The 23,045-nt window shown below is 39.4% G+C and overlaps 1 protein-coding gene across 1 annotated transcript in view; it reads left to right on the plus strand.

The window, feature by feature from the left end:
• The first annotated feature begins 2,508 nt into the window (after positions 1 to 2,508).
• Positions 2,509 to 23,045, plus strand: part of CFAP44 (cilia and flagella associated protein 44) — a 41,266-nt gene continuing 20,729 nt past the window's right edge. The window contains exons 1-16 of the mRNA XM_086622790.1: positions 2,509 to 2,587; positions 3,338 to 3,430; positions 4,326 to 4,503; positions 5,515 to 5,677; positions 6,718 to 6,820; positions 7,163 to 7,379; positions 9,352 to 9,466; positions 9,978 to 10,142; positions 11,393 to 11,548; positions 12,190 to 12,237; positions 13,294 to 13,393; positions 14,638 to 14,732; positions 17,435 to 17,644; positions 18,582 to 18,692; positions 20,367 to 20,519; positions 22,371 to 22,589. Coding sequence (XP_086478916.1) covers positions 2,509 to 2,587; positions 3,338 to 3,430; positions 4,326 to 4,503; positions 5,515 to 5,677; positions 6,718 to 6,820; positions 7,163 to 7,379; positions 9,352 to 9,466; positions 9,978 to 10,142; positions 11,393 to 11,548; positions 12,190 to 12,237; positions 13,294 to 13,393; positions 14,638 to 14,732; positions 17,435 to 17,644; positions 18,582 to 18,692; positions 20,367 to 20,519; positions 22,371 to 22,589 — 2,205 coding nt within the window. The remainder of the gene's footprint in view (positions 2,588 to 3,337; positions 3,431 to 4,325; positions 4,504 to 5,514; positions 5,678 to 6,717; positions 6,821 to 7,162; positions 7,380 to 9,351; positions 9,467 to 9,977; positions 10,143 to 11,392; positions 11,549 to 12,189; positions 12,238 to 13,293; positions 13,394 to 14,637; positions 14,733 to 17,434; positions 17,645 to 18,581; positions 18,693 to 20,366; positions 20,520 to 22,370; positions 22,590 to 23,045) is intronic.

Genomic DNA, 23,045 nt, shown 5'->3' on the forward strand with positions numbered 1-23,045 from the left:
CAACTGACATCATCTACCTGGACTTATCCAAAGCATTTGATACTGTCCCACACGACATCCTTATCTCTAAACTGGAAAGACGTGGTTTTGATGGATGGACCACTTGGTGGATAAGGAATTGGCTGGAGGGTCGCTCTCAAAGAGTTGTGGTCAACGGTTCAATGTCCATGTGGAGGCCAGTGACAAGTGGTGTTCCTCAGGGGTCGGTACTGGGACCAGTGCTATTTAACATCTTTGTTGGAGACATGGACAGTGGGATTGAGTGCACCCTCAGCAAGTTTGCAGATGACACCAAGTTGTGTGGTGTTGTGGACACGCTGGAGGGAAGGGATGCCATCCAGAGGGACCTAGACAGGCTGGAGAGATGGGCCTGTGAGAACCTCATGAAGTTCAACAAGGCCAAGTGCAAGGTCCTGCACATGGGTCGGGGCAATCTCATGCACAAGTACAGGCTGGGCAGAGAATGGATTGAGAGCAGCCCTGAGGAAAAGGACTTGGGAGTGCTGGTGCATGAGAAGCTCAACATGAGCTCGCAATGTGCACTAGCAGCCCAGAATGCCAATCGTATCCTGGGCTGTATCAAAAGGAGCGTGGCCAGCAGGTCGAGGGAAGTGATTCTGCCCCTCTACTCTGCTCTCGTGAGACCCCACCTGGAATACTGCATTCAGCTCTGGAGTCCCCAACACAAGAAGGACACGGAGCTACTGGAACGAGTCCAGAGGAGGGCCACGAAGAAGATCCGAGGGCTGGAGCACCTCTGCTATGAAGACAGGCTGAGAGAGTTGGGGCTGTTCAGCCTGGAGAAGAGAAGGCTCCGGGGTGATCTTATAGCAGCTTTCCAGTACCTAAAGGGGGCCTACAGGAAAGCTGGAGAGGGACTTTTACAAGGGTGTGTAGTGATAGGACAAGGGGCAATGGATTTAAACTGAAAGAGGGCAGATTTAGGTTAGATCTAAGAAAGAAATTCTTTACATTGAGGGTGGTGAGGTACTGGAACAAGTTGCCCAGAGAAGTTGTAGATGCCCCATCCCTGGAGGTGTCAAGGACAGGTTGGATGAGGCTTTGGGCAACTTGATGTAGTGGAGGATTTCCCTGCCCATGGCAGGGGGGTTGGAACTAGATGATCTTTGAGGTCCCTTCCAATCCTAACCATTCTGTGATTCTATGATTCTAAAAACTAATGAATTTAATTTAAATATGTTGAGATATATTGCAATTGTTTTCTTTTGATTTGTTTTCTGAATGTGAAACTTTCTGTATGTCTATTTTCAAGTTTTTTGCCGCAATCCTCAGGGGTAGAAGCTCATTTTAAATCTTAAATGAAATTCTGCAGGAAAGTCAGACTTTGGCAGAGACTAAGCATCTTTGAATGAAGATTGAGTATAGCAGGTTGGATGTATAACAGCACAAATGACATCTGCAATATTTCTTTGCCCTCACTGTCCTTCTGGTGGATGGCATTATGTGTGAACACTTTGCCTGTCCTGAAATACCTGAAAAGTCTGAAATGCCTCAGAAGATCTTTTCCTAAATGTGTTCTGACCCAAAGCCAGACACGGGAAATGCATTTTTAGGGACTCTTTCTTGGTGTCAAAGTCAGGCTTGCACATACAAAGAGATTTGTTTGCATCCTGCCTATAACTGTTATTCTGGATATTTAGGTTTCTTTACATTCAACTTCTGAATTTTCTGGTTTCTGAGAGTATTTTATATCTGTAGTATTTGTACAAAATTGCTCCGATGTTCATTTTAAGGTGTTTTATTTGGAAATAGGGACCATGTTTGAAATCAAAAAGCAGAACAAATTTAGTATAAGAGCAATGCTTGTGCTTTTTTTTTTTACTTCTTTCAGAGACATTTATATAAATGATCAGTGTGTTTGTTTTTTATATGAAGAAATTTGGATCTTTCCCACTCCAGAGGACAATGGTATCTAGTGAAATTGTAACACTCTGAAAATGTTAGTCTGAAAGCTAAAAAATTGGCGGGTGTTAGTTAAGCTGTTTAATGTTTTTTTTTTCATTGTGTTAATTTTATTAATTCACTTTCTGTGAATATAGAATGTTTTGAAGAAAATCCTTTTTTCTGAAAGATTCATCTCGCCTGCTTCTTCGTTCAAGTTATTAGATGGTTCTCGGAGTGTCTATCTCCTGATATTTTTGTGAAGTCCGCCAGAAAGGTGGAGGAACAGCCTTTTTGTCTCAGAAACAAATTTCCTCCTGGTATATTAGAGAAGCTCAAAACATGTAAATCTGTCTTCGGCTTCCCCTGTTACACAATATTCAGTTTTTCTATAGCAATGTACACAGAGCCTGCGGTCCTAAAACCTGGACCAATGAACTCATCCTGCAAATTAGGACCTAGGTAATTTGTATTTGTAGTACACAGGCAGAACACAAATACTGTCTTTGGGAATCTGAAAGCATTTGAGAGGAAATGAAAAGGGTTTAAATGGCAGATCAAGGCAAAAATACTGAAAGTTCCTCTTCGCCACCAGGTAAAGAGGACATGCCATCTTTTCCAAGGGAACAGGAGGGAGCTGATGAGAAGCCAGCAGAAGGTGCACAGGCAGATCACAGTGCCGTCCATGAGTATTTCCTGCTGTTATATAGTGGTTTCAATCCTGAACCTACAGTAGCTTCTGTCTTCTCCCACCACTCACTCCTTCCTTGCTAGTACGCGTTCATCTTCAGTTGCTGCTCTTGGTGTTGCCAAATTTCATTTTGACTCTGGTCAAAGGTGACCCCTTACAGTGAAGTTCTGGGCTGACCGCTGTGTCTGCGGTTCCCACTGTCCCTCAGCCCACAGTCTCTCCCTTGAAAATTTTTGCTGCTTAGACCTGTCTCTGTAGCTAGTACTGCAATCAATTTCTTAGCTCCATCAGTCTCTTGCAGTCAGAGACCTGTATTTCTCTTTTTTTAACACTATTTACATTTTGAAACGACTGTCCAGTGTCTCTTTCAGATGTTTTGCGTGCCATCTAACACACTAAATCTAGGTTGCGTGGATAACAAAATCCGTTAGTGAGTCTCCTGTGGAACTTTGGAAAGATTTTTGATGCTTATATTGGTGCATTACGTTCAACATTTGTTTGATCTTCCTATTACACCTTTTTCCTGTTATAGAATGTGTTTTTTTCCTTCCCTTAAGTTTTAAAATATGTTTTTTTGAAGCAAGCTTCTCCCTACACTCAATGCTAAACAGCAGGAAGTCCATTGTTGGGCAGCAGGGATTTTTTTACTACTACACAACTATGTATTTATTTAATATGCACGTATGAGCAAATTAGTCAAAGGAATTCGTACCTAAGAGAGTAATCCCAATTGTTCCTTTGCAGAAGAAAGCAAAACTAGTCTTCCAAAGGAATCACCAACTGCAGAGGAACAGGAGGAAGAAGTGGAACAAGTGGAATCAGACAGTGAGAGCATTGGTGAGTACTGCTTTCCACTGAGGAGATGTTGTCATGACCTTCAAAATCTCACTACTTTCTAGTTTTAATTTTTTCACTGCTATTGTTATGAACAGCATCTCAGACCAGTTCCATCAAGTTGCAGTTATTAAGTTTCTCTGCTGCTGTTCAGTTAGCTTACCTTGCTTATGTCATTTTGCTCTTTCCCATGGCTGGTCTCAGATTCCTTTGGTTGTTTTTCATAGAACACCTAGGAGAGAAAAAAGTCAAGACAGGGTGAAAAGCTTACAAAATAGGTAATGGGAATTTGGTCTGAGGTATCAAAAGTATGAGGTATGAAAAGTACTTTTAGTAAGTGCTTATGACTAATTGAAAGTCAAGTTGACAGCATTCTGCATTGCAGTCCAGTGAAGAACTGCACTGGCTGACACATGAGCAGCATACCTTTGGAGGATAATGGTGTCTTACGGTGATCTGTTGAATGTGTTTTCACGAATCATTTTGTAGAATGTTGTGCATTCAATAGCTACTGAATAGAGACACTTCAAACTTTATCTGGTTTCTAAAGCTGAGACCTAAGCGCCAAGCAAAGCTGAACTGAACTACTTTGGTAGGTCTTAAGTTTTAAAATCAGTGTTTCTAAAACATTCTCAAAATGTTTCTTCTTCAAATTATTCGGTTTTGAATGTTGACAGTAAAGTTTTTAAAAGCCTGAGGGAGCACTTATTACAGACTGTTCCAGGACAAGTTGTTACTAAGACATGGTACCCCTGTTTTGAGCTACAGAGTGCCTATTACTCTGCTGAAGGAGGCCAGGAATGTGTGAGTCCTTCCTTTTTGCAGTTAGGTGTAAATATCAGCAAGGAGCCTAAAATTTAGGATGAATATAAATTTCCTTTATGTTCTCACTTCTGAGATGCAGAAGGTGATTTGGAAGAGCAAGATAATAGTGAAGTACCCTCAGAAGCACAAAAAAGACCTGAGAAGGTAGAAAAGAAAATATCAGAAACTTTCTTCTATAACTATGAAGATATATGTTCACGGCCATTTGTCACCGAAGACTCTGGGATACCAATTAACCTTCTTACTCTCAAGTATCCTTTCTGTTGAGGCTGTGCAAATTTAAAGCTAAGCATATTTAATGTATGTTCTTAAAATTGTATTTGTCTAATTTGGAGTTGCCTGTGTGGCATTAGTAGAGTATCTTTGGTTGAGACACAGTTAGAAATCCTGACCAGTTAAGGTTCTGGGTAAATTTAATCTTAAATGTTGTCTTAATCTCATAAACATTTCTTATTGGGTGTAATTCTTACTGTTATAAGTACTCTTGTAGAACTAGATCATGGCCAAGTTAATGTGACCAGGCAGAAGACTAGCATAAGAATATCCCCTGCAAAGCTCTCCCTTTCTGTGTAGCCACACTGGTATTCCCCGAGAAGGTGAGGGGAAGGGCAGAAGAGCAGCTGTGTACCTCATATGTCCTCACAGAACTGCCAAGGGAGAAGTGGTGAAGAAACCAGGTGGATTTGTAGCCTGATGCTCAGAAGATCTAAACTGGTAGAATAAAGGAAGTGATGCCCATCAATTAAGAGCTACACTAACTCTTTTGCTAGGTATGGTCAAGTAGGATATGATATGTGACTTTCACAAGTGCTGGTGATTTTCTCTGCAGACACAGTCAAGTTGCTGTTGAACACTGGATCTTCCCTTCTTTACATCTGCCTGTAAACATTTAAGTGAGCTTGAACACTTCCTTGGTTTGACCTCTTGTCTGTAGAACAGTTCTAGTAATCCGATGCAAATCTCTTGTGTTTTGTTTGAAAAGAGAACACCAATAGAATATTAATTCCTTGCAGCTCCAAACAATCCAGCAGAGGCAAGAAGTGTGCCCTGTAGTGGAGATGAAAGGATGGAATATGTTTTCCCCTCAGTTATAGAGGCATGATACGTTTTACCTTCACTGTACAAAACTATCTCCTACCATCAGTCTTTTAGTCACCAGATTCAGTCTTCCCACTTCAGTTTTAATTTAAGTGTTTCTATCCACTTAGTAAACTTTTCTAGAAAGCCAGTGTCAAATCTTTTCCTTACTGAACTGTTCCCAGACATTCTTTTGGATATGACTGCACCAGAAGTGTAAACCTGCTGCTGATGGATAGCCAAACACTGATGTATATTGCAGGCAACCAAGTGGTGCTCATGGACCTGAAAACTGAAGCTCAAAGTTATCTCCGGAGCAGCAGTGGTGGTGGAATTGGTTTTATCACGGTATGGCTTTTGTTGCGTGTTTTAGGATGTTACTCACTTTCTAGAAGCAAAGTGTTCACTTGGTTGCATGGTGGGAGATTCCTACTGCTGCACATGCATATATGTAAGGAAGTGTGGTATTGATTAGGGGCATGTGTGGACCATGCAGTGTGGGCTTCTCAGCCTGTCAGCATAATTGGCAGAGGACAAATATCTGCATACCTAGGTGCCAGGCTCAGGTACGTTAAAGGGCTGACAAGTGCCAGCTGGGATTAATTTTTAGAATTTATTGATTTTTATTTATTTATTTTTATTATTATCGAGTTTAATTATTACATTCTTATTTCAGCACATATAAACTTTTTTTTTTTGAACACTCATCTCTCCTAGTCACAGCTGATGTTATTATAGTGTTTTGCCTGCAGTTAAAATTTAGAAAATCAAGTTCCTAGATAAACGGAGAGAAAAAGTATCTGGTTTCACTCTAGTAAGCACATACTAAGAGTCTGGACTCTCAAATGCTTCCTCTGGATTTGAAGCACCTTACCCTGCGAAGGGCTCTGCCATCTCTCAGTTGTATTCCACATGAGCAAGGCTTTCAGAATACCAGCCTCAGACTGCTCTGCCACATTGTGAGCAGCTTTTTCTGAGGAATCGTGTTCCATCTTTATGTCCTCAGAGCAACATTATTCAGGATGGCTTTTCTGCAGCTGTCTGCTGAAGTAGATGGCTACTGGCGCAAATGCTGCTTGTGGAAAGATCAGCTAGTGGGTTGGGTGAGGTAGGAATAGTAAAAGAATGCATGATAAAGCAAATTATTTCACAGTTTGTCGTGGATCTACATTATGTGTGCAATATACCATTTTGTGTGCATAGTAGTGTCATTCTGCTATTGAGCAATAGATTGGCAGTTGCTCAGAATAAACACGCAGAAAAATGTAACCTAGTATTTATGGCAATATCTTTTGACTAACAAGTGAATAAATACAACAACTCAATAACTAGCAGGATAGAGACAAAGGTGCCATTACAGTATGCAACGAGACTTTTGCTTTTTCTAGGCGCACCCTACTAAGCAGTACTTTGCAGTAGGAGAAAAAGGAAAGAAGCCAAACCTCATCATCTATGATTATCCTTCTCTGAGGCCCTACAGAATACTGCAAGGTAGTGTAAAAAGTTCTATTTTCATTTTACATAAATGGGCCAGTGTTTATAGTTCCCAGCAGGTGGAGTAGTGGGTCACTGTAGAAGTTTAGAAGGAAATACCACCTTTTGGTCCTTCAAAGCGAGATAGAAAACACTGATTTCAAGCTGCTTTATTGTTGCATGGAAGGAAACTTTTATTTAGTAGAAATAGCCAACTGAGAGCTATTACCTAGTGAAAAAAAAAATTGCAGTGAAAGTTGAGCTCCTTCTAAGTAGATTTTCCTATTGGTTTTCCTCCTTTGCGGGTGCACGCGTGTGTGTATATGTGTGTGTGTATTTGGGCTTGTTATGTTTCCTCAGGTGGAACAGCGGAAGCCTATGTTTTTGGTGATTTTAACAATGCTGGCACTCTGCTGGCCAGTGTTGGGAGCAGCCCTGACTACATGCTGACTATCTGGGACTGGAAACAAGAAAAGATAGTGTTGAGGTCAAAAGCTTCTTCACAGGATGTTTACAAGGTCACATTTTCTGCTGATAATGAAGAGCAACTAACCACATCTGGAGTAGGACACATCAGGTATTTTTACTGATTAGGATTATTATTACAGGCTGAGAGAGTTGGGGCTGTTCAGCCTGGAGAAGAGAAGGCTCTGGGGTGATCTTATAGCAGCCTTCCAGTACTTAAAGGGGGCCTACAGGAAAGCTGGAGAGGGACTTTTTACAAGGGCATGTAGTGATAGGACAAGGGGCAATGGCTTTAAACTGAAAGAGGGGAGATTTAGATTAGATCTAAGGAAGAAATTCTTCACTCTGAGGGTGATGAGGCACTGGAACAGGTTGCCCAGAGAAGTTGTAGATGCCCCATCCCTGGAGGTGTTCAAGGCCAGATTGGATGAGGCTTTGAGCAACCTGGTGTGGTGGAGGGTTTCCCTGCCCATGGCAGGGGGGTTGGAACTGGATGGTCTTTGAGGTCCTTTCCAACCGTAACCATTCTGTGATTCTATGATTCTATGATTAATACATATCACCTCTAAAGTCATAATATGTAGAAGATGACTAACAGGAATATATCATTAGCAAACATGGACCAATGAGGAATGCTGTTTTACCTGGCCATCACAATTACAAAAATGAGAAAGTTCAAGTCCTTCAGCCAGTTAGCCAAGTCTTTTAACACCTTTGCTGTGCAGAAAGGATGATGCTTGATGTTGAATGTCGGCACCGTCTCCATTCTTGTAATTTCAACAAGCACCAGGGAGAATTAATAAAAAATACTTATATATACATGTCATGTAGCTGGTAATATATAGCATATATACCTCCTGTGCCTTCTGGGCTTTCTACCTCTCGTTTCTCAAACTTGTCTGCTGTTTGGGCAGCCATTGGAACTGGTTGCCAAATCATGGATCAGAAACTCTCTGATACCACCAAAAGCCTGCAAGGAAGCCTTACAAAAGATATGCTTCCATACACTCCCTTCTCTGGTAAGATCATGGATCCTTTTGTAATAAAAAATAAACAACGACTTTAAGCTCTCTGGGACAGAGATTAGCTTTGTGTTCTGTATTTATCCAGTGTTCAGTGTTAACACAGCAGAGACTAAAGATATGACTTAGATGCTATTGTAATAGAAATGATACCTTTAAAATTATAACACATCTAAAGTTTCTTTGAATTTTAACGGAGGAATCAGGTCAAAATCTGAAATTTGCTCTATAGTTTGTTTGCAAGGCAGGTCTGACATTACAAATGGCTTGTTTAGATGCAGAATGAATGTGGTTTAGAGTACATTATTTATGGAAATCTGACAAAACAAAATCTCTTATAAACTTTCTTTTGGGCTAAAATGCTATGAATAACTCTGACATAGCTTTTATAACATGATAAACATGACCTTTCAGCCAAATGTGGTCTAAAATTCCCATTTCCAGCACCTGTCTTAAATGTAATGTCTTCTGCACACACAGTGAACCATCCCTAATTGCAGTAGGTGTTGATTTTTCTGTAATGTGGTAATTTAAAGTTATGTTTTATAGTGCTAAAAATATAATGATCAAATAGAAATAGCTATGAAGATCTAGGATAAAACCTTTGGCTCAGTGAGATTTTATGGTCAAGCATAAGTCCATGGGGGTACTTGGATGAAATTCAGTGAAGCACTTAGTCCCTTGGATTTAAAAAGTTGAGCATCATACACTGAAGACAGCAAGAGTAAAACAGGTACCCCTAACTACGTGTGTTGGTTGTAGCTGGAAAGATGTAGTTATACATTTCACACTTCTTAAGTAGTAGTTTAATCTTCATTTTGCTCATTCCAAATCCTTTTCCTAGCTTTTTCATGGGGGTAGTGTAGGGAAATGTTTGTGTAGTTGCAACGCTTTATCTCATTTTAAAAAGAAAAACTCAATGTCTCCTGTGAAAAAGAATAATAAATGAACAGCCCTTACCTCAGAGGCATCCCTGGTAAGATTATTAAAATGTCTGAGAGGGACTGAAGAGTGTGTTTAAGGAAATCTTGTATCAGAGAGCAATGTTTTTTCTATACTCAGGTTCTGGAAGATGGCTCTCACATTCACTGGTCTCAAGTTACAAGGAGCTTTGGGCAGGTTTGGCAAAACAGCAGTGACCGACATTATAGGTTATGTGGAGCTGCCTGATGGGAAGGTATGTAAGAAATAGTTTAATTGATTTTATATTCCCTCTCAGGTTTTGATATAAAGTCTACTGAGTAAGTTGGAGAGTTATTATTTGCTTCAAAGTTATTTGAATCAGACCCTCAATGCACTGCTCTGATAAGCTAATATTGACTTAATTTGCCAAAAAACTTGGCTTGCTTTGTAATAATTGGAAAGTACAGTTAGTATTGTAATTCCCAGACAAAAGATCTCTGTTGGCTTAGAGCTGATACTCTTCGAATGGGGTAGTGAAAATGTGAGTGTAAAGAAATACAGACTGTTAGCCCTAGTCTTTAACCATTTCAGTGCATGTAAATGATGTCACATTGCTAAAAAGTTGAATCTTCTCACCCTTTACACCTTCTCTTGCAAATATCTCTACGTTGGTATCAATTTAATGCTTTCATGGAAGGAAGCCTCAGATGTTGACCATGTTCTTGCCAATATTTCTGTATGGTTAAGTGCAGGTGCTTACGTGCCTATCTTCATTTACATTGAAGGTTGTCTCAGGGACTGAGTGGGGCAACTTGCTGCTTTGGGAAGGGGGCCTAATTAAAGTGGAACTCTGTCGAGCGGGACACAAGCCCTGTCACAGTGCCCCTGTCAGCCAGTTAGTTCTGGATGAAGGAGAACTTGTCACTGTTGGAAAAGATGGCTTCATTCGGGTGAGTTTTTCTTCTGCTTTGCCTTTAGGTGTGCAGATTTGTGGTCAGCAGGTAAATGTTGCATATTTTCTTTAACAGGGCTTATTTATGGAGGCAGTTTTGCAGTGCAGTTTCTGTATGAGAATGAGTTTTTAGAACAAACAGAATAAGAGCACATCTCCACAGCGTATATGTTTGAATTGGACAGTGTTTATGCAATGTTCTCGGTTTAATAGTAGTAAATAAATCACCTTTTACTCTAGTAAATAAGAATAATTTTCACTGGTGCTCTAAAAGCTTTGCTCTTACCTGCTTTCTAGTATTTTTTTTCATGTGTAGTTTTGGTTAGTATTTATAATTTTCGGGCCTATTAATATATGTTAATAATGGTGTAATTTCGAAGGATAAGCTACCGCAATATTTGAAATTAATTTTCCGAGTATTTGAAAGCTGAGATTATTAATGTTAAAATGACACAGAAATTAACTAGCATCTCAGAGATACATATACTGAAATAGAGGAACAATTAGAAGAAAAAGCTTCCTGAAGTTAACATATAATTCAATGAATTAAAGTAAAAAGGTTTTCCTTAGCTGTACCACCAGTTTCTCATCTTGCCCGTCAATTATCAAGGATTTTGCAATCTTGTTTGCCTGCTCTTTAAAGGAAGCCATGATGTGTCTTCTGCAGATGTGTGAAAGACCCAGATAATCAACAGGAAGCTGACTGCTATAGACAGTGGAGGTTTCAAACACCCTGGAGTTTGTGTTGTTGGGTTTTATAAATTGATATTATCCCATTAGGAAAATTCACTTGGTTATAAGGATGCCAGCTGATGTCTTGTCCTTATCCCACAGAACAGAAGATGGATGTGTTAGATTTCCCATTCTCTCTTCTGTGCTGCCTCAGTATGAGCAATGCTGAGAGCCTGCAGATACCGTTTGCTCTCTATAGTTCTGAGGTTGCCATGTGTAGCTCCGCTAGTGCCAGGGCTGAATTTAAGCCACTGCTGTTTCAGAATTGGACAGATAACTTTTACATGTACTTTGCATTGCACTCAAATGTATCAGATAATAGTTGCTGATTGTCACTGTTCTAGGTTACGTCCAAGGCAGTGAGGCAGATATGACAGGTTTCATACTCTACCTGCAGAATCTACACTCCCCTGGTTTCTTATAATTTTGAATGTCCGTATTAATCGAGTATGAAAACATAACCTGGCCTTATGAAAACCTTTTTATTTTTTTTGTAATGCTTCCAATGCCATGAAGGTGTGGAACTTCGAGACAATAGATGCTGCAGATTGTGTGGATGACACGGGGTTACTGGAGGTGGAGCCTATGAATGAACTTCATGTTGGCAGGAATGTCAGCCTGAGTTTCATGTCAAAAGTTCATGACTGTGGACAGCCTGTTTGGTATGCTCAGGTAAGATACCCTCAAGTACATACATCTCTGTGGAGAAACACAGAATGAGGGAGGTGATGTTAAGTAAGAGCAGGAGTCCATTACAAATGAGTACATTTCTTTTTGGTAGAATTCAGTCTTCTTCTGGATATATATAAGATCTTATTTTTTATATATAAAATATATAAAATCTTCTTCTTTCAATCACTGGAACAGGCTTCCTATAGAGATGGTTTAAGTCCCACGCCTGTCAGTGTTTAAGAAGCATTTGGACAATACCCTTACTGATATACTTTAACTTTTGATCAGCTCTGAAGTGGTCAGGCAGTTGGACTAGATGATCATTGTAGGTCCCTTCCAACTGAAATGAACTACACTATTTTATGCTCTTCTAGTCTATGCTATTCTAGTCTGTGTTTTTAGTCTATGATGGCATGTGAGACTCTGGCTCTCAGAGCCAGAACTGCATAAGAATAGGAGAATGTCAAAAGGTATTCTCCAAGTTCTGTTATCCTGGGCTGATGGATAGAACTCATAGGACCAACATCACCACATTCACAATGATAATCATTAAGGAATTTTTAAGGAGTCACTGGGCAGTTTTATTTCCAAATTGAGTTTGAAAATATTCAAGTTACTTGTTTTGTTTTTTTCTTCTTCAGGATGCCAATGGTGCAATCTGGAAGCTGGATTTGACTTTTTCAAATATGGTTTGTTTTCATTTTCTTTTTTCTGATTTCTTCGATTACTTTGCAATAACTTCCTTTAACTATACTGGATGCATCTGCAATGAAGTTTGTGTTTCAAGAAGCTGCACAGTTGAAAATTGTAGCATTTAAGCAGATTTTTTTCCCTAAAAAATTATGTTCTTTATGTTATTGATTATAATGATTATACAGGATTATTAAAAATGTTTTGATTTTTGATTCTTGAAATTTCGACTGCCAATTCAAGTTACCTTAAGGGAGTTTTATTCTCATAAAGTGGCAATAAAAATTGCATAGATGCTGGAAACGAGTTCAAGGATATATCCTGTCTAAATAGGTGTTTGAAACACTCCTTACTGTTGTCTTTAAATGACATAAAGAACTAGGAAAAACAAGCAGAAGATTAAATGCACTTCACATGTTTTATCCTGCTGGTTACTAGTGTTACTGCTGGAGATGTTTCTGATGGAGAAATAGGTGATGCAGTTAAAATGGGAACATCTAATTTTTGCTCCTGAACATATTAAACGGGAACAATCCCTTTGGGTGGAATAACGTTCTGTGGCAACAGGTAAAATTATGTTCCAAGAATTTTATGGTAAATAAAAGATGTACAAAGCATACTATAAAAACTAATGTAAAAAATGTATAACAAAATCTGTAATTCCTTGGATGGAGAAATGATTTCCCAGGCAGCATAAACCCTGGGATTGAGAGCATTTTCTTTGCCTTTAGAGCAACAGCTCTTTGTTGAAATTACTAATTCCAAGCCTGAAACCACTTAATGAAAGATATTGCCCTTTATTTTCACATAGAAAATGATGGAATTTGAAGTGAACTTAATGTTCCTACACTAATTTTGTTAATGATCTTCTTATGAAAATTTAAATAAAACAAAAAAAGAGAATTGCATATAGGTACCTCATGCATGCCTAATTTTGTTCACACGAACAGCACCTGTCTAGACTTTTCAGCTTCACTGTAGGTATGGTTGGTAATACCTTGTAAGTGCAGCTCCAGAATGTAGCAGAATTTCTGTTCCTCTGTCCTGCACTGCAGACCCGTGATCCAGAGTGCCTGTGTACCTTTCACTCTGGAAGGATTGAGGCCATGAGTGTCTCTCCCGTTACATACCTTATGGCCACCACTGCTCTTGACCGTAAGTACACTATTCATTTCCTCTCATACCACTGTGGTTTTGAAGAGCAATAATGCTTGGTTTGGAACTACTCTGTTTTGAACTGCAGTTGTATATTCGTTCTTGAAAAGTCACTTCTCAGACGATTGTTATTCCTGGGGTCAGTTCTTTAATAGTTAAGATATATCACTAATGTTTTGAAATAATGCATTCAGACTGCTTTCATCTTAAAACCCTGGAATTTTAACAAGAGAATTTTTTAGTGGGAAACTTTGTAAATGCTCTTCATTCTGAAGGAGTGGCTGAAAAGATGAGACGTGGTTTGAATAACAGCACTTGTATTCAAGGCTCTGGATCAATAAGTGTTTGAATTTTTGTTTTGTAAGGAATTACATACATGTCTAGCATTGTGTAAGTCATTGTGAATATTAATATTTGTGGCTTTCTTAGAAAATGCAATAACTATCATGCTCTCAACAACAGCTAACATGTAATTTAACAGACATATTTATTTATCTTACATAAATACTGCAATTTAGGCCTCTCACAGTTAGCTTTATCATGCTTTGAAAGAACCACCACTGGCCAGAACATTAACAATGTCATTCACACTTCTCAGAAAATGCTACAAGGTCTTTAACTCAATTCTTGTCAGCAGTATCTTGTCATTTGTCTGTGTTATACAATATACGTGCTCTTCTAGCCTGAAGGCAAACTCCTACTGGTTGAGCAAATGACACTTAGGATATATGCCAGCTGGAATGGAATTTTATGCAGACTGATATGTGTGTCTACGAATCTGTTAATTTCACCTCTGGTGAAATTGGCTTTTCTTTGGACAATCTCCCATTTTCATCCATTTAAGTATTTTCCTCCCTAGGCAATCCCAAGTAGTAGCATATAATTTTTTCCTCTGTTGTCAGTACAGATTTTGCTTGCAGTATGCCACAGTTGTATGATTAGTTGAAAATTACACATAGTAGTCTGCATGGGACTCCTTATTACAACCCTCAGCCCTGACAACTCTTGGGAGTGTGTAAGTTAAAGAGTGAAGAAAGCTTATGTTTTGCTCATGAGCACCATGCTAGCTGTGGTACTCTGTAGCCATCAGTCATGTCCTTCCAGGCAGGCATTTGATACTCAAAGAGAAAAATTAATAACATTCTATCCAGATTTTAATTCAAGTAAATTGACATTTCTCCATAAATCTTGAAATGTAAGTGATGTCGCAAGGAATAAATTCTTACTGTCTCCTTTCCATGCAGGGTCAGTGCGTATCTATGATTTCATCAGCAACAGTCAACTGAGTGAAATTAAGTTTAAACAAGGAGGAACAGCACTGACGTGGGCACCTCGTGTTGTGAGTGTTTGCTAGTGTGTTAAAAAAAAAATCACGAGGCCTATGAGCCTCCCAGCATCAAGAAAGTTGCTCACTATACAAGACCTAAAAGAACTCACTGTTAGGCCATGGTGGAATTTACTGTAGTAATATGTATATATGAGTCTGTGGAGTAGTATGTATGTATATAGTATGTGTACAGTTTGACTTTCCTGTGGATTATCAGGTATCCTACTTTGTGTCTTCCTGAGATTTTAAAATCAGATCTGAGTGTGCAGTCCTAGGAAGTAGTCTTAGTTTATAGACTAACAGCTTCTATTTAACTCATGCGGAGTTGCCATTTGTCAATTGTCAATTAACATGAGTTAGTTAACACATTTTGAAATGACAGCCCAGATGATCCACAAACATTTGGAGATAAATCATAAAAAAACTGTTGCCAGAACTGATCACTTGTGTAGTGTGGAGTCTATCACTTTTAGACATATTTGCTAATTTTAATTAAAAAAGCGTATAGTTCTGTTCTTGAGCAAACATAGCAAGCCTGGGGGGTTATTATTATAAGCAAATTTATGGAGGAAAGTGTTTACTTGAATTTCCAAGCCGAGGGTAACACTGGGACAGTGCTCATGTGATTCTGGCCATGCAGACTTTCAGGGATGCTGTTAGGTGATGACCTATACATTGAAGAGGTAAGCTGATTGCCACAATAAATTGTACAGCATTAAAAAACTGACTCAGTTCAGTTTTACAAAAGTTGGTACCACACAGTCTGAAAATCAAGAGTACTTAGTCTATCTAGCTGCATTTAAAATCCCATTAGATACTTACACGTAGCTTGAGGTGCTCAAATGTGTTTGAAAATCTGTGCTACTAATCTAAGAGGATTTTATCCAACATACTTTGAAGCATCTGTATGCCATAATAACCTCGTAGGCAAGCTAGCAACGTACGGGTTAGATAAGTGAACAGTGACATGGAGTTAGAAGTGCCTACGAGGGGGCAGTGATCATCAGCACCAAGTCCAGTTAGAGGCAAGTCTCTAGCAGTGTAACCTAGGGGCCATTATGGATGCCAATATTCTTCATTCATTACCTGGACACTGGAACAGAGTGCACTCTCAGCAAGTTTGCAGATGGTATGAAACTGAGAGGAGTGGCTAGTACTCTAGAAGGTTGTTCTGCTGTTCAGATGGAGCTGGACAGGCTGGAGAATTGGGCTGACTAGAATCTAATGAAATTCAATAAGGGAAAATGCAAAGTCCTGCATCTGGGTAGGACCCCAGAGCTGTTGTGGCTGCCCCATCCCTGGAAGTGTTCAAGGCCAGGTTGGATGAGGCTTTGAGCAACCTGGTGTAGTGGAGGATGTTCCTGCCCATGACAGGGGGGATTGGAACTAGATGATCTTTAAGGTCCCTTCCAACCCAAACCATTCTATGATTGTATGATTCTATGAATACTGCAGACACCAGTACCACCTGGGGGCTCACCAGCTGGAAAGCAGTTCTGCAGAGAAGGATCCTGGGATCCTGGGAGACACCAAGCTGACCATGAGCCAGCAATGCACCCAAAGGAGTCCAACAGCATCCTGGGCGGCATTAGGAAGGGTGTTACCAGCTGGTTGAGGGAGGTGATCCTTCCTCTTTACTCAGCAGTGGGGAGGCCACATCTGGAGTGCTGGCTCCCTAGCAGAGGAAAGATATGGAATTAATGAAGGGAGTCAAACACAGAGCCATAAATTTGAGGTCCATGAGTGACTCCTCTTGTTCATTTTCTGAGCAATGCTATTGTACACCTGCTTATTACAGAGGGGCTTTTTACAGTGAGACATCACAGGCTGATCTCTCTGGATAATAGGAAGACACCCCCAGCTCCCTCTGAGCAATAAACTTTTCCGTACCTAATATCATACTTTTGCCAAATGCTCACAGAGCTTATCCATGCACTCTCATCTCTTCACACAGCATTCCTTCTGGTCTCATTTCTGGTGTGCATTAGTATTGATCCATGCCATGTCTGGAGCTGGCTCAGCTTGTAAATCACTCCAAGACACTACCACATATAGCCAGTATCAGCTAAATCTACAACTCCAGCTAGATCCAGCTAAAACACAAGCCTGTTTCTGCTAACTCTTCTCTCTCGCCATTCAAGCCTGTCTACACTGTTAGCAATTGGCTTACCTACAGAGCCTATGCTAAAGACTCCATAGTCTCCTCTTTCCATTTCAAGTAGTTGTCCCTGTTGACAACTGTAGTTTACATGGAGTCAGCCAGACCCACGTCTGTGGTCTCACCTCTCCAAAAATCATACCCACATTCAATGCCCAATATTATATTCAGGGTAACAAAATAACTTATTTTTTTCAGTTCCAACTCTTCTTAAGAAGAAACCTACTGATACATTTGTATATCGGTAGGACCTACCTCTTCCTCAGATGTTACGATCACACCCTCATTAACATTTCCAGTCTCGATGGCATGTTATCAGTAAAAAAAAAACCCAATCCAAACCAAAAGATAACCCTTAGTCCCTTTATAGTAGTGTATTCGAGAGAATAAACGTTTCCCATATATGAAACGTTCTTTGTGCTTTGGCAACACTTCCATGGAAGATCAGTTACAGGTTAGCGGCAGAGCTATACAGTATATACTGTGCCATACAGATTCTTATTCTAAGTTCTCAGATGTACACTCTGATTTTTTTTCTTTGTTCTTCCACTGAAAGGTGAATCCGAAAGGAGGTCTGATTGCTGTGGGCTTTGAAGATGGTGTTGTCCGCATAATTGAAGTTTATGATCCCAAAGGACTGCCTGTTCTTGCAGGACACACCAAAAGAGAGAATGCAGAGATAAATCTGAAACAAGCTTTCAAACCTCATGCTACTGCAGTTACAGCCTTGGCGTATGAACGAAACGGAGATGTGCTCGCCACAGGGGTATGTATCACTTCTTTGAGTTATTTTTATTAAGCCACAAGTGTAGAGTTTATTTAAAGAGATAAGGTAAAGTTTGTTTACTAACAACACAATTTTACTTCTGTTGATCACTTCTTGTAGTTTTCTGCAGAGCTGAGGGAAGGAAAGGATCTGTTTGCACACATTTGGTTTCTGAAGGAAGGCAGCCATGCAATTCATACAATTCATTTTATGAATTACTGGACCGTTTAGTGTGAATACGGTGACCCCCCTTGAAGATGAATTTGGTTCATTTTAGAATTAGTTTAGTAGTATCTTGGAATTAGTAAAAGCAAGTCTGTTTGTACACCACCTTGGCCGTGCTCTAGCTGCTACCCAGCACTGCTTGGCCTTACAACAGGATCAGCCAGTTGGTTTGTCAGTGTGCCTGATAGTCTTTGAGATGGTTTCTAGTCAATGTGGTCTCTCTTTTTAACAACCAGCCTTCAGCCATGATCAGTACATTTGCAATTATGTGTTTCTTGAGCTGAATCACCACGCATTTTATGTAATGCAGGACTTAAGCTGCCATGCATCATGTTGTGCAGCAGTTCTGGATTTTCTTGTTATCAGGGGAAACCAGCCTGTGCTGTCGTATCTGAAAAATCATGCCTGAGCCTGAGCTTTAAAGGAGATCCTGGGGCAGAAAGCATGTGGCTGAGGATGCCATGTGAGGCCCATCAGGGCAATTAAGGGCTATGGGTACACTCAGGGCCCTGGAGCAAGGTGGAAAGGCTTTTTATTTCCTCCCTGACAATATTATGGTGGAAATCCAATTCCAAGTTCCAAGGTGCTTGTAAGTCCCCCTTTTGAGCCATAAAACATTTGAAATATGTGTTATGTCATAAAATACTTACAATCTTTCAAATTTTTGGTCAGCTTTGATTCAGTCATCATCTTTGTTGTTTTTTTTTCTCAGAGTGAAGACAAAACTGTTTTCTTTTTTGCTGTTGAAGATGAATATAAGCCAATTGGATTCATCTGTGTCCCTGGGCCTGTGCAGGCATTACAGTGGTCTCCACCTTCTCATGTGAGTAATGCATGTTTGTTTTCTTTCCTTTCCTACAGTGTTAAAATGTCGTTCTGAAAAGAGTGTCCAATGAAAATAGATGAAGATCCATGACCCTAGTCATGTTCTCTATAGACAATGCAAAAGATGTTTTGCTACTTTGTTCTTCAAGCCGCTTCAGAATGACAGGTTCTGTGTAGCGGTATCTCTGGTTCAGTCACCTTGGACATGTTTTGGGCTTTGGATAGTGAAGAGCAGAAACATAGGGAAACCACAAAATTTTGCTCAGCTTTTTGAATTCCTGCCTTGACGAAACAAGCTTGTGCCTTAGCTTTTGGAAGGTCTTAGTCTTCTTTGATAAAAGAGTTATTTGAATGTTATTGCTTGTGACTCTTGCTTTGGCAAAGCTTTTGGACCACATTAAGAAAGCTTTTGGAGGTTTCTTGGAGTTCACACTCTGTGTTTGAAGTGTGTCAGTGACATATTTAAATAGATTCTTGCTAATATTTTAAAAGTTGTATAGGTTAGGGTAACATTTAAGTTTTGATTGGTGCAGTATTCTTATTTAGAAGGGAGATTGTTCAGCATATTTAGATGCTGACAAAGTGGCCAGCAAGGTATGTCACATTAGTGCACTGTGGCAAAGTGTAGCTATTATTTCTTGTTCATGGGAACTGATAAAAACTGCATTGGCAAAAGAATTGTTGCTGGTATGAACTCTGTTACTGCAGAAATGACAGATCTTGATCCAAGAGTTGCATTTTGAGTCCTTTCCTTGAGGCCAAGGTACTCCTACATACTAAATAAACCACTTATGAAATCTTAGATATGTTAGGTTCCCTGTGAGTAATTTTGTCTATCAGTATCAGGTCTCCACTGCTAGATATGAACACTTACTAAACATAGTACAAGCATCTGAGTGTTACACTACTTTTTTTCTCTTTAAAGAAACTCACCTTGTTGATTAAATACTATACATTTAATGAATGCATTTGTAAGATTGAGATTTTTATAGACAGAATCGTATAATTACTAGTTAAGGTTAACATAGCAACTCTAATATGCCCCCTTTGCACATTTTAGTTATGGGTCAGATAAAATAAGCCTCTCTCTATTCTCCTCGCTTAAAAAATTGAAACTAAATACAGATTGGCCTTCAAAACATTGAATAATTATTACCCTTACCTTGCCTGTTCCTCCTAGCTTTGCATTTTAAAGGAGCTAGCAGGTACCAGTAAAGAGCAATCAAACTCAAATAGCACGTGGCAAGATTCCGAGCCCAGTCTTGAAGTTATAAGGGATTTCTTAGTATAGAAATGTATGAACTTTCAAGCAATTATCAAAACAAAACCTCAGCTCCTAACTTGTGGGTTAGATCCATCCTTTAATTTATTCAAACTCCTAAAATATCATCACACTTCCAAGCTAGATAGTGTCAAAATGATAACTGCTTTGTATATGGCAAGGACTTCTTCAATTCTTTAGCTTTTCCTAGGATACCTAGCGTAAAAGAAGCTCAATGATTTCTGATGTATTTTTAAAAGTGTCCATTTAGATAAGAGTGCAGTTAGGGTTAGTGCCTCCTGACTGGAGCTTGGCTTTGTGCCTATGCATCTTCTGACTAACTTTTTCCCATTTCTCTCAATTTCCTATATACACCTGCCCTACACTTGTATTTTTTGTGGTTTTGTACAGGTGAAAAGCACGCTGCTCATCCTTTGTGGGAATGGCTTTGCTCTGCAGGTTCCTGCCCCTGTCCCTGAGGAACAGGAGACAGTGTCCACCTATCAAATAAAAAACCTGCCAACGCAGTACTTCCATTTTTATAGTATTAAATCCCGAATCAAGGTAAAGAACTCTCCTGTGCAGGAGTTTCTTGTTCTTTGTGTGCCAGAGGACAAAACTACCCAAAAAAGTTTCGAGTCCCTGTATTGCATCAGAGCATTTTTGCTAAGCTTCTTGAAGAGGAAGGCCATGTGGAGTCCATTTATGGCTGAGTTTCAACATTCGAAATTACAAGTTGTTGTTTATTTCTTCAAATAGAACGCAGATCACACTGAACGCATGATGTGCGTTTTGATTAGAATTAAAAGATAGCATTAGTGAAAGGGAAAGGTAGTGCAGCACATTAGTTCTTAAAATATTTTCATTTTGGTAATTTTCAGAAAAAGTATTTTTCTTGTGGTTGATGTTAGCCCTGTAGGAAATCCCTTTGAACAGTCATAAAACATCCATGTGGTCACTTTGAGGCAAACACAAAGCATCTTTTCTTTTTTTTCCAGCAGTTATGTATTTCTGGGTTTATTTAAAATAAATTTAAATTTATTTAAATTATTAAATTTTAAATTTAATAATTTTAAAGGCATGGATTTTATTTCTGAATGAGAACTAGCACTTTAGAAGATACGCGAGGCCAAAGGAAAGGAGTTGTGCCAGCTCTCAGCTATAGATAATTTTGTGAAATTAAAAAGTAAGCTGATGTTAGGCTTAGGAGCAGAGCTCCAGTGAGCAAGCTCTCAGTCCCACGTTCAATCCACCACAATCCAACAGCCTCTCTGATTCTGTTCTTAACCTGTGATTTCTTTGCTTTCTCTATTAACTGCTCCTGTCTTCTGAGTGGTGCATTACTGAATGTCAGGCAAAGCCTCATTTTTTATTAAAATTAGGAGGAAGCCAGCATTCAGCAGAAAGATTTCTTGGTGGCTTTCTAACAGGAAGAACTACAAGAGTGATCACAAAGCCATCATACGTATGTAAGGAAAGGCTGAAAGAATGTGTGTGGAGTTTTGTTGGTGGGGTTTTTTGGATAGGTTTTTTTTTTTAGTCAAAAGACAAGACTATTGTTGGGAGGCACTATAAATCTTTAAAGAGAAAAGATTTATACAGAGAGCAAGAATATGAATTGCTCTATTTTTTGTCTAGGAAGAGATCAATAATTAATAAGTTGCAACTAGATAAAATGTAAGGAAAGATTTCTAACAGTAAGAGTGGTGAAGCACTGAAATAGTTTATGTAGGCTGTAGAGTTCCCATAGCAGACTTTTAATGGGTAGATCAAACATCACCTGGTAATATTTAAAGTTTAGCTGATTCTGCTTTCGGGCAAAAGAATACTCTTTTTAGATCCTTTCCAGACCTTTGTCTGTGATTTCCTATCCAATATCTTCTTAGGAAGATCCTGTTTTAGAGAATGTTTGATATTTGTTTGTGCTAACGTAGGCTTGACTGGAACAGGGGTTTTAAAGTTTTATAAATCCACAAATGTCTTCCCTTTGTTGTTTAGAGGTAAAGTCCATTACAGGTTCTCTTTTTACACTACATCAATGATGCATTAGAACTCGGGAATCTGCGTTCAGTGCTTTTCTTTCTTCTGGGCAGGCAGAAGAAAGGACTTAGGAGTTCTGCAGAAGTAGTATGTTAATAGAGGTTAATTTTTGGAATAATCTCTCTGAGGAAATGCTAAAGTCTGCTTCTCATGCAGAATGGTTTCTGTTTCAAAGGACCATACTTTGGAGGAGGGAAATAGGGGCAGATGAAGTCTGTTTGATCTCTGCCTAGTTGAAGGAAAAGAGATTTCTCTAGATATTCTGTATATATAATGCCAGGACCACCTTGGATTTCATTTATGAGACTCCTTCAGCTGGTAATGCATGGAGTGTCTTGGTTTCATGTCACCGTGTTTCTCTGCTTGTTGTAATAGCTGGAAGAGGAGATTGCACTGAGAGAGGCAAAAAGGCGGGAGAAGGAGAAAGCAAAGCTTGAATGGATAAAGCAGCAACAGGAGATGGGAAAGGAGATAGAAGAAGAACCTGAAGAGGAAGCCAAAGAAGAGCCATTGCCACCTCTTTACATACCAGAGGAGCCCAGTCCCATCCTCTGTGGGTTTTATTCATCGCCAGGAAAATTTTGGCTTTCCTTGGTATATCAATTTTTATTTCATGTTAACAGGATAGCAAGATGTGGCAACTTTCCTTTCACATTTGGGTGCCTTAGAAAACTGATTATTTGAAACCTGCTATCTCTAGGACATGGAATCCTCTTCATATTTGATTATTTCAGTGGTCTTTGTGAAGTAGGTCAGTAGTGTCACTCCAATTCAGATTGTTCAGTAAATTCCCAGCAGGTACACTTCTCAGTGATGCCTGAATGAGCACAAAGACTAAGATGTTCCTTCACAAACAGAAGGGAGAATTTTAACATACTGGTAGGATGACTTGTAATGCCAGTGATGATGATGATAGGTTTTCTCTGTGGGTAAATAGGATCTCTAGATATTTGGAAGTCACTATTTCTAACCTACAGTAGATCCTTAAGAAAGGAAGAATTACTCTGAAAATGACATTTACCTGGTCAGCTGTTTCAGTGTTCTTTTGTT

This window comes from Tauraco erythrolophus, chromosome 1 (assembly GCF_009769465.1).
Source record: "Tauraco erythrolophus isolate bTauEry1 chromosome 1, bTauEry1.pri, whole genome shotgun sequence".
NCBI lineage: Eukaryota > Metazoa > Chordata > Aves > Musophagiformes > Musophagidae > Tauraco > Tauraco erythrolophus.